Raw genomic sequence first — 12,207 nt, forward strand, 5'->3', positions numbered from 1 at the left:
AACACCAATTCTATAATAACCATGCCCTGTTCAAATTTTTTGGTTTGGTGGCACGTTTGAACTAATTATTTTGGGACATTTCATGCATGTCAAACTAAGATAATATATTTTTACATAAAAGTAATTAAGGAAATACAATTTAATGAATCTTTTTTGCTTATTCTCATAATATTAAGCCACATATCTCCATGGTTAATGTGCCTTTTATTAGCAACGCACCTAATTGAAGGGAATTTCATATTCCAGCTGGCACAGATAACAGCCAACACACAAAGTCAGCAGTCAGAGGATTAAAACATTAAATGTAATCATTATTATTTTCATTTTAATTTAACGCATTTATCATCCCACACTCAAGATCCAACCCGCATGGTTATTTTTTCACCCAGAACCAAACCAGAAAATAAATATACATATTTAAAATACATTTTTTTGGAGTAAGTAGTCCATAGTAATTTAAACTGAGTAGCCCCATCCCAAGTTCAGTAGCAATTGATTTTAATGCACAAAACTGAAAATAAGATTTAGGAGGGGAAAAAACACATTTACAAGTTTACAAGATTTGAATAAAAGTAAAAACCCTACATCGCCCTAACATTTTAAGTTTTAATAATTTAAACATGATTGTCCCAAAAAATATTCAATATCTGTCTTTATGTGTGCATCATGCAGAGATGATTTGATGATTTCTTGTTGTTGTTGTTGTTGTTGTTGTTGTTGTTTTAGGTGTATGGAACTGGTTCCCAAACAAGAGCCTTTCAGTATGTGAGGTAAGATTACTAAACTAAACCCTGATTCTTCTCTTCAATCTGTACCTTTTAACAGAGAATATTTAACTCTATTTATATTTAACTCATGTTAGTCACATTACAGTAATGATGGCAATTTCAAATGCTATTGCATTATAGAATATATTAAGTGTTAGTTTTTACTAACACTTGTCTATTAATTAGATTAAATTAGTGTTCTTTCTCTACAGAGACAGACAGTGTGAATTTTTCCTCTGGTCTTTAAATTACTATATCAAAGCTATGTGTGGATGCTGATGCTTACATAGACCAGGGGATTTGCAGTGAGGTGGATGAGTAAAATAAATTGGACTTTGAAGTTTATTATTAACTACCAATGTGTGAATGTTTCTCTGCCTGGAAGCAATATGTGTATGTCGCAGGTTAAAAGAGTATTTATGTGTTCGGCCGATAATGAGATTAATTTGATCAACATGAAGCAGAGACATCAAAGATATGCAGCATTTGAAGCTCTGCTATCTCTTCCAAGCATTCACCTGCCGTCCTGCATGACATTCATGTTGTGTAAACTTTGAAAAGCCAAGGTCTTCTCCTTTAAAGGGACAGCTCAGCCAAAAATCAAAAAATGCACTTTTTTTTCTCTTACCTGTAGTACTATTAATCAGCCTAGATTGTTTTGGTGAGAGTTGCAGAGTTTTGGACTGCCAAGGTCCAGTTCATTAAATTCACTCACTTTTCTATGTTCGAGTTCACTGACTCATCAGGCATTATGACATGAAACATCGGTTTCTCTGGTAATATTTTTTAATAATTCCCGGGTGTTGTCAAGCATTGTTTAAGCAGTGCACCAGGACCAATGAGGAATAAGAAAGGCAAGCACTATAGAAGAGACTGTTGCCCCATGTCAAAGTTTGCTTTTCATTGTTTCGCTCCACTGCTAAAAGCAGACTTTAAAACTAAACAAAAAGTCGAAATTGAAATGGAAGGGAGCAGGATCTTGACACCACGCGCCCTGAAAATGCAGGTACATTGAAATTATGCTATGGGGGATATGAAACCTTGATTATGAGTCTAGACCAAGCAGTACCAGCAATTAATAAATCTTTCTGTCATAAATAAAGGCAGGTAGACAGAGGAGAGAAGTGTAGAGCTGAAAGAAATAAAGAGAAATAAAAAAGGAAATAACATCCTTATTCTGCTTTGTTGCTAATTAATTAAAGACACTTCTTTACCTGAGATAAAGGTTCAGTTTTATCAGACAATGACTGAAATGATAGTAATCCCAAATCACAGTCTGTCATATAGCAAACATTAAAACTTATTTTTCACTGAGGAATGTTTCTTTGTAATTTTAGTTCAAACTTCTTCTGAGGTCTGATGCCTCCAATATCTGTCTATTTTTGATGGTTTCATCCTGGTGTTTTAAGGGAAGTACATATCAGATTGGTATAATTTTGAAGATGGCTTTACAGTCCAGGTGTGGGAAGACAAACGAATAGATAAACTGCTTCTGTTGAAATGTATTATTATTTTTAATTAAATAGAGATGATATGTTTCTGTGCAACAAAACATTCAGTTCACTCAATACTTTATTTCCACGTCAATACAATTGATAGGAATTTGCCTTACGGCAGTTCTCAAAAATAGACAAAATGAAATACACACGAGTAAGTAAATAAAATGTAAATAATAAAAAGTTAGAAATAGATATCACATTTAAATAGTGTGATACATTCCTAAAGTGCTTTATGCTGTGTGCTGCTACCTACCTACTTTTTAAGTGCTTTTCGACTGATACCCCTTTGCCATGAGTGCTTGTGCGTCAGAGTTCAAGTATTAAACAGCCTCAGAATATGTGCTTTTACTGAGGCAAGATGTCCTGCACCTGAAACTCTGGAATCCATCTAATCTTGGAATTTGAAGAGGGCGAAAGCAGAGCGCGAGGAGTCAGCGGTCACCTTCTCCATCTCGTGTTGTATGTGTATGTAGGCCAGATTAACAAAAGAAAAGTTGGGCTGTGTTATCACACACTCCCACATGTCCACCCTAACCAGATACTGATTCGTTTTTTCATTCAGGATTCCTTCTGTTGCTCCTCTTTGAAAGCTTACAAAAAACAGTTGTGGGAATTTTTTTTTCCCACTTTTTCTGACAACTGTGAGCGACACATTCAATTTCCTGGGCTCTACAATGTACAGCTCCCTACATGGGATGAGAAAATTCTCAACAGCCAGACAGGGACCATTGTTTCAAACCTAGAAATTTCTGCATTACCCCTCCTATCTTATCACTTTTGCACATACCACTACAGTCAGCAGCATATGGTCTTAGCTTGCACTTTCTCTCCATTAAGCACCAGAGCAAGAAAATGACAAATAGAAAAAACACCAGCTGGGGAAGTGCATTGCAGCAAGCTCCTTATTCTGCTACAACAGCTTTGTCTCTAAAGTCAGTCACCTTATGAGTATAGGGTTGGGTACCGAACTCAGTACTTTAAGTAGGGATGTCGCTATCCGATTTCAAACTTTGAATCGGGGGCTGATCAAGGTATTTTTGGACTGATCGGAATTGTGAATATTTAGCTTATAGAGCATCCAGTCCTTTTTTTTATGTCAGCTGTCACACAGGTGTTTCATGCAGAGCCACAAGGAGTGCAGCCGTCATCACCTCTGCTCTTTCAAGTTGTGTTTCTCTCTTGTCTGCTTAACTTACAAGCAGCAGCTGAGCTCACCTGTCGCTAACGCCACACACCACAGACAAAAACACAGCATGAGACTGATGATTTACATTATTTACCAAAGTTATGAGCGCTTGTGTCATTTCAGTTTAGCAGCGGTGCTGAGTTTACTACGAGCTCACTCCCCACTGCAGGTACGCGAACTCTGCGAAAAAAAACAACATGGCTTATTTACAGATCGTTCAGGTTACTGAGACTAAGGCTGCGCTGCAGCAGCAAACACTGGACCCTTAAAGGGACAGAGTCATTCCCGCAAGACAGTGAGGAGGCCAAAAAGAGTAAAAGGAGAGTTTGTCATTTCATATTTTATTTTGTAAAATAAATGAATAAATAATAGCAGGCTAATAAAATTAAAAATATATCTAAGAACAGCTGGGATTCAGGTGTTTTTCAAAGTAAAGAAGCCTACTTATAGCGTTTACTGTGCAGCTCTATTATCTGGTGAAAAAAGTATTGAATTGGGACTCAGGTATCGGCAGACTCAGTATTAAGTAACACAGATCGAATCGGGGCAAAAAAACGTGATTGTGAAATTCCTACTTTTAAGGGGTACTGACCAAATTCTGTCAGTACTTTAGAATACGGATTTACTGAAAATCAATCAGTGCCACATTTTGGTACTAGCAAGTGCATGTGGGTACGAAAATGCACCATGTTTTGTTATGTGGCAGCCAGAGCTGACTGGGTCCCCTCAGGACAAGGGAGGGTGAAACATAACAGGATGCAGCTGGAACAGGACGCATCGCACCATTTGGAATCCTTCCAAGCAGAGATCCCAAATGCGCTCACATTTTAAACTATGCACCATTTAAAATGGGAAACTGAAAGACTGCCATGACTCTAGTTAGCCACTTAGCACATTAACAACAGCCCAACACTGAAATAATAATAATAAGTAACTTTGTTTATATAGCAGTTTTCTTAACAAGGTTACAAAGTGCTTTTCAGACAAGCAACAGATTAAAAACAAGGCAGCAATAAAACCAAAAAAAATGAAGGCATATATTAGTTATTTATAAATGTTTTCCTATAAAAGAAAATCTTAAGAAGGGATTTAAAAGAAGCTAAAAAAGTAGCAAGTCTGATCTCAGTAGGCAATGAGTTCCACAGTTTGGGGGCTCTGACAGCAAAGGAACGGTCACCTTTCGTCACAAGCCGAGAACGGGGAACATCAAGCAGAGCAGCATCCACAGATCTGAGAGAGCACCCAGCCACATAGGGGGTCAATAAATCCTTGATGTAATCTGGTGAAAGGCCATGGAAAGCCTTGAAAGTGATCATTAATATTTTAAGATCAATGAGATACCATAAGTAGCAACCAGGAGTGATGTGATCAAACCTTTTTGTGCTTGTTAAAATTCAGGTGGCAACGTTCTGCACCAGTTGTATTCGGTGAAGGGAGCTCTGACTGATTCCAGTATGAAGTGCATTACAGTAATCAAGACTGAACAACATTTATTATCTGGGCATCAAAATAAACATCTGTATCAAATATTACGCTGAGATGTTTAGCAGTCTGCTTCAAGTTATTGGAGAAGGAACTAAGTTGGTTATGAACCAGGTTTGGTGGTGTTATTTGGCCATATGACAAAAATCTAAAGACTAAAAGAACAAAGCATATTTACTGTGTGCTAGTGAACAACAACACAAACCAGTAAGAAATGTGGCTCAGTGGCTAAAGAAAAACAATCTTACCTTATGTGACAATTTAGTTTCGACATCCCTACCTTTACTTTGCCGTATGTTAAAATAATTCACTTCTGTTTCGCTGAATGACCAATCAAAGTAATTTTATTTACCAATGGGCTAAGCTGCCTCGCTGCCGATTCAACATGCTGACTCGGCTGAAAAAACATGCCAACAACGGTCCATCAGGGCCAACAGTGCAGGACACACTGTGGCGACGAGAGCCGCGAGCTCTCGCAGTTTGGTGTGTCACGGCCTTTATATAAAACTGAAATTACATTTCGGATATTACAGAGCATGTGAAGCACCAAAAAAGGTACCTTTGGGTACTGGAACCCATTTTTTGGTAAATGTGAATGGCACACAACCCTTCATGACTAATAGATCATAAGATTTGGGCAAATTTGATCCCACTTGTTTAGTGCAGCTATTCTGCCTGTTTGTGACTGATGCTGAGAGAAGCAGCTAAAGGAAGAGCAATGATGCCTCGGGATAATAGCTCTTTCACTTTGGCTTTCTGTACATAAATTTCTGCTTTTATTATGTAATAGAGGTTGGCTGGACTGAAGTGAATAAATATCGTGTATGCTACTCTTATTGGTCGATGATATTGACAACTGAGATATAGTGGGAAGGAAGAGCTCATTCAGGCTTTATCTGCTCAGATATTCGGCTGTGTTTACGCTCATGTCCAATATTTTTTCCAGGATTCTTTAGTTATTTTCACCATCAATATATATTAATCTGTCCCTCCCGGCTTTATCCAGATCAGGAACAAGCAGAACACCACGGACCAGCATATCTGTAGCTACTTGTCATGTAGCGTTAGAGACACCCTTTGGAGTTTTCAATCACTGCTATGTTACAGAAGCTTTTATTGATGGGTAACTGCTTTTTTTGGTAACGTGCATGCACTTGAGGGCACGCATGTGACAATATTGGTCTTCTCTTTCTACCACTGGTTACACAATGCTCTGCTGATGGTTGTGGTGATGATGATTTGTAGAAAGGTTTTGGCTTAACATGATGGTTATTTTAAAGGCTGTAGCTTGTTGACATGTATCGCAATATAATAAGAGGTGTTTTGAATATTTATTCAGACCTTATCAGTGTAAATGGGATGTAAAAAAATACATTTCAGTGTATAATGTTCACGTTCATGAATGCAAATCTGACATTTGGGAGAAAGTGGAGCTTATAGATGTGGAGATTGAGCCGTGTTGGTATCAAATTTTTATAGTAAACCTGCATCCACTATTCCCTGACCTGTGTAGGTTAGGTAGTGTGTCATATCATTATTTCTGTTCGCATGTGCCTTTTAATACTAAAGTCTAATGCATGTTGACAGAATTTTGCTAATGAACAGTGTGTGCATCCACAAGGGCAACAAGTGGTAAAGCTGGAAAAGGCGAGATGGAATATTTTAAGTCCCCCTTCACTCAAAAAGCTGTTTTTACTCATGTTTATGTTACCTTAATGTTGTGTCCTGACTATACTGACTTGTATCTGTGCAGAGTTTGTAATTAGAGAGGTGTTTTAACATTCCTCCAATTAAGGGGGTGATGTGCTCTTTTCTAAAAAATTTGTTTTAAACTGGATAAGCTGAATTAGGTATGTAACTAATATGAACGTCAATCACTTTCTAATACGAGAAATACATATGGATGGGGGAATAGACTTAAACACCGGCAAAGAAACCTGAAACCTTCAGCGCAGAACTGACTTGTTAGTACAGAGAGCAGAGTTAGCTGTAGCAATATAACCAAAATTACCAAAAGTAGGGCATTCACACAGGTAAACCTCCTAAAAATGGTCAATATACTTCTTTCCCATTGCCAGGAGAACAGAGCTCGTACTTGGTGCAACAGCAGATGAGTGTTTGTGTGCGTGTGTGTGTGTGTGATTTTGTTTTGGTGTGTCCAAGCAATGTCACAGATAAATAGTAGACAGTAGCATGGACAGAGGTCTGTGAAAACTTTGTGGTAGTTTCTTCTCTTTATATATCTCTAATTTTTGAATCTCTCTTTTGAACTCGGTGCAGACTAATTTGGAGCTGTGTTTCAGCACTGCTTTGGAGAAGAAGGACGATGACCATATCATCGGCGTGCCATTGCATCTTGTTGGTTAAGAAGATAAAATTTTTGCGTTCACCTGGGTGGTGATAAATACCCATGACTTCTGCAGAGTCATTTGACCCGAGTGTGAATGCTGATCGTAGCATTCCCACTGCATTGAAAAGCCAGATGTTAGTAGGTGTTAGCGGGTGGTTTATGCAGTGAGAATGAGGTTATGAAAGTTTTGTCAGCAAACATAGTAGAGTGTGTAGTGTAGAGCAGTGGCAACAGAAGAGACAGAGGCCAGATTACACATTTCTCAATGAAGGAGAGTAGTATCTGAGTTTTTGTTTTTTAAATATTGCATGAGAAAACTATGTTCAATAAAACTGCGTAAAATGTGTCTGGAGGGGGACTTAGTATTTATTATAATTTCTCTACTAAATTAAAATTACATGGTATGGGTGTCATAAGGCTTGGGCCGTATTTCTTATTTTCATACCTGTCTGAAATTTCACTGGGGTATACGGTCAGTATAGCCCCATTAATAACCAAGACTATGGTGGGCTGTCTCAGTGGAGCTGGACTGTTAATTAAGAGTAGTATTAAAACACAGTTGTGTTATTTATAGCGCAGTAGAGGCAGAGATGCAGAGCAGAACGCCAGGCGCATTAAAAGTGAAACTAAACTGTTCACTCTGCTGGGGCGCTGCCTTCATGGACCTGCAAAAATGTTCGGATATTAGAGTGAGACCACAGATTAGACACAAATTTAGATGTAAAAAAACATGTCTTTATTCCCCACAGTCTCTCTCTCGCTGTCCTCCAGCTGTTTACTGTCCTGTAACTTATCACTCCACCACTAGGTGTCGCGGTGTCTTTCAGCTCAGCTCCCTGTTCCACCAGTTCAGAGTACAGACTGAGCTGTGGTAGTGCGTGCTGTGCACTACATACGATGATATTGAAAAACATACCTTAGGGATTTGTAAATACCCCCGTATACTGCGAATACTGTGATACCACCCAAGCCTATGTATTAACAGTAATTTATGAATTTTGTCATAGTTTATTTAAAAGAATCTGGTTCTGGTTTGTATTAATTTGTGATGTCATTTAAGGCCCAGGCTAGGTGGGTATAGTTGTATGCATGACACACACACACAGAAAAAAACCCATTAAGCTTTATTGCAAACTATATTTCTCATTAGCAAGATATACCGGATCACTTTATTTCATAAAGGTCTGTGGACAAAGTTTTCTGTATTTAAATATAGTTCTGGCAGCCAGTGAGAGAGAGACTGTGGGGACAATGTGCAGGAATTCTCTTCAGTTATATGGACAGTATCCTCCCACACACCTGTCTACAAGCTGTTAAAGTGGTGCAGGAGCCTCCACATTCCACAAAATAGCAATATTGAAAACAGTTTTGTTCATAAGGTTCTGCAGGAAATGAGAAATGAAGAGAAAGCATGCTAAAGCTGCCATGTCTCACCAGACCTTGGAACAATTTTTTCACCGTGGTGACTTGAATGGTAAATGGACTGCTTTTATGTAGCCTTTGTACCTTACCGGCTTAGACAGCGTATGTGTCAAACTGCATTTTTCGGGGTTTGCTTCTTTGGTTGTATCTGTCAATCTTGTGCCTCAGTCATAACAAGTGGTTGACTGGTTTATGGATGGTTGGTAGAGAGGCTCCTCTGGCATTATAATGCTCTTGTGAGCACATAACATTCCAAAAGTTAACACCAATCCAGCCTTGAGCATGTCAGTAGCCCTATCCCTCATGTCATGACTCTTTCAGGAGTGGCATCTTGTTGAACTGTAATTTTTATTTTCTTCTGGTGCTTTTTTACAGGTAAGAATGATGTGCTTCTAAGGTGTGGTTAGACAGGATTGCCACATTGATTCATCTATGATCATGAACAAAATATATAACTGGTCACCTTCTGCACCAAAATCACTTAACCCTGTCATGGAAAATCAATTGTTTTATTTTTCTCTATGGACTGCAAAACACATAATATAGCAAATTTCAACAAATGAAGGACTTGATTATTTATAGGAGAATTCATAATGCCGTGTTTTTATTTTTCTTGAGTGTGCACAGGTATCACTCAAGGCATTGTTTACTGCTGCGACATCTCATGACGAGTACTAAGACATTAAAAAGATATTACTAGGGCAATCATTCTGTCCATGTGGCTCGATCTCTGGACTCAAGATCCGAGCTGTCCAGTCAAAAGCGTCCATACATAAGGGAGAGCAACAGTGCACCAGGGCATCAGTGAAGCCTGTTAAGGTTTACAAAAAGAACTTGAGTGGCTGATTAAATCAGAGTTCTAGCTGATTTTTGTGAAAATATTAACATAAAAGGACAGAACAGGTTAACTACAAAAAGAAAAAAAAGTAATAAGTAATAAAATTTAAAATACATGTTATATTATCATAATCATTCAGATCAATTCAATTCAAACTAGCAACCAAATCTCTGCTTGGAAAGTTCGAGCTCATGCATTATCCATCTTTCAAAACAATGCTACAGGGTGGATTTTAAAAGGAGGAGATCCATTTTAATGTGTCTGCTTCTATGTCTGATTTGTCCACAGTGATCTGGTGAACGGCCTGGTGCTGTTAATGAACAGTAACATCAGCAGTCCAGTCAATCTGGTAAGTTCATCACACCCTGTTTAATTTCACAAATTAAAAATGAAAATGATTTCGACATCAGCAGACGATTTACCAGACGAGTCAGGTTCTCTGTTGGTCTCATGTTTATACATATTTAATGAATGTTTATGAAATCTGTCTGCAGGGGAACCCAGAGGAGCATACCATATTGGAGTTTGCTCGTCTCATCAAAAGTCTTGTTGGTAAGCCGTTTTATCAAGCAAGAAGGTTGTAAAAAAAACCAAAAAAACAAAACTCAAGCCTGCCACCTCAGTGCTTGCTCACTTCACTTGTCCCTTTGATTGTTTTGTCTTGCACATTCTTTCTTAAGAGGTAACTTTGGCATTTTTCAATTTGGACATAATTTTCCCATGTTTTGTGTCCAAGTGACTGATGGAAACAACAGTTCTTAAAATTGTTTCAGTGTTGAGCAAGAGCACTGCAGTGAGAAGCAGCAAAACAGGCTGCGATGTAATAAATGTACTGCTTATATAAAGGGAGATGGTGGGATGAATTAGAGTGATTTCAGGGCTGTTTTCTAGTTAAGCAAAAAGGATCTTAATCTATAACAGAAAGGTCGACCCCTATAGGGATCCTTTCCATAATGTTGTCAGAAACTTAAAATAATAATCTGAACCTGTCGCTTTTAGAGGACGTCAGTTGACAGTGCTCAGTTGCCTGTTGGGAGAACACAACAGCCTGTTTTGTCTCGCTCAATACTGGACCAGTGTCAAAAATTATTGTTCCCATTAGTCTCTTAGACACAAAGACATTGGAAAATAGGGTCCAGGTTGAAAAATACAGATGTTATGCTTCTGTGTTATGGTGTTCCTGTCATAGAAAAATGTTATAATAGTTGTAGCAATGGATGTGTTTTATAAATTGCTAAGCCATAGTCATTATACTGTACACACAGTGTCATTTTATTTCCTTTTTCCCATTCACTGTGATAGAAACAATAATGGATGCAAGGTCGAAGTTTGCACTGGTCTACCTTTGCTAGATGATGTATAAATTTGTCTCCCAGTCCTTGAAAAAAATTAGATTAAAAGATGTTATTTTTCTCTTCAATATGGTAGTTTTTTTTTCTATGAAAAATTTCTACCAACACGAAGAAAAAAATGCAAACAGCCCAATCACAGCTGTTGTGATCTAATGTGGCATTTCTAGAGCCAGAGCGTAGTTAAATGTTTTGGGAGGTGCTTCTACCTCTGGCAGTGTTATTGCACCTTCACATGAATCCACTACAACAAACAACACACAGAACCAACTGTGTGCCAGTCATCAATCTGCCGTGACTCATCTCTCTTCTGCCAAGCTGTTTGTGTTATTAGCAGGTGTAAGAAGAATAACATGTCCTCTCTGTGCACTCTGTACATGTCCATAAACATGCTTGTATAACCACACACACTCTCCAAACACTCTCTTTTAAACACACAAAGTGAGCCGAAGTCAAATCCAGTTCCTTCCAGAGGCCCAGGACGACCCACAGAGGAGAAGACCTGATATTCGAAAAGCAAAGATGATGCTTGGCTGGGAGCCGGTGGTATGTGACATAACAGACACACACACACTGTCCTGCAAACCTGCTGTGGACTGTGAAACACAACTTTTATCTCTGTGGGGTTTATCTTATCAACCAGTTACAGCAACTGGTCAGTGTCTCATTAACAGAAAGCACATTCGAAGCCTCTCATTTCTCTGACTTCAAAGTTGCATAGAATAAACTCATACGTATTATTGAGTAAGATGATTTTTTTTTTAACTGTAATAAAATCCTAAAAAAAATGTATTAATTTAATACTGGCATTTGTGTTTAAGGGAGTTTTCTTGTAACAAGTAACAAGTACTGCAAACATACTTTTGGTGCTTGTATTCTGCAGTTTCTTGTCCCCTTCGGCCCAATACATACACATCATTTGTTGTGTGTGAACAAAAGTATTAGCTGTGAAACATTCTTACTCTTGAACATAAGAATTATAAAACCACTATACAAACATGTATCTCAATATGACATTTTTACACAATATGACTATATGAAGAGTACTTTTGTCAGAAATGTTGATTTATGGATTTATATACTACTCAATACTCACTTACCGCAGGATCAATACATCACTACCAACTACACTTTCTCACTTTCTCTTATTTTTAATGTTTACCACATTCATTCTGCTGTTCTCTACTAGAAAAGTTTTTGTTTTCGTCATAGCCTTATGTGTTATACTTATAAATATTTTAAATTGTATGCACTTGATCAATTGACTTGGCGCTTTAGTCAAATTGGTGGGGAAACTCTGGGATACATGAGGTC

At 38.0% G+C, this 12,207-nt stretch overlaps 1 protein-coding gene across 1 annotated transcript in view; it reads left to right on the forward strand.

Annotated features, from left to right (window-relative positions):
* uxs1 (UDP-glucuronate decarboxylase 1) overlaps positions 1 to 12,207 on the forward strand; it is a 51,391-nt gene that overhangs the window by 36,934 nt on the left and 2,250 nt on the right. Inside the window, exons 11-14 of the mRNA XM_042494323.2 lie at positions 727 to 770; positions 9,833 to 9,893; positions 10,039 to 10,096; positions 11,336 to 11,439. Of these exons, the coding sequence (XP_042350257.1) occupies positions 727 to 770; positions 9,833 to 9,893; positions 10,039 to 10,096; positions 11,336 to 11,439 (267 nt within the window). The remainder of the gene's footprint in view (positions 1 to 726; positions 771 to 9,832; positions 9,894 to 10,038; positions 10,097 to 11,335; positions 11,440 to 12,207) is intronic.

This window comes from Plectropomus leopardus, chromosome 10, assembly GCF_026936395.1.
Source record: "Plectropomus leopardus strain MGB_pleo_1.0 chromosome 10, ASM2693639v1, whole genome shotgun sequence".
NCBI classification, from domain to species: Eukaryota; Metazoa; Chordata; class Actinopteri; order Perciformes; family Serranidae; genus Plectropomus; species Plectropomus leopardus.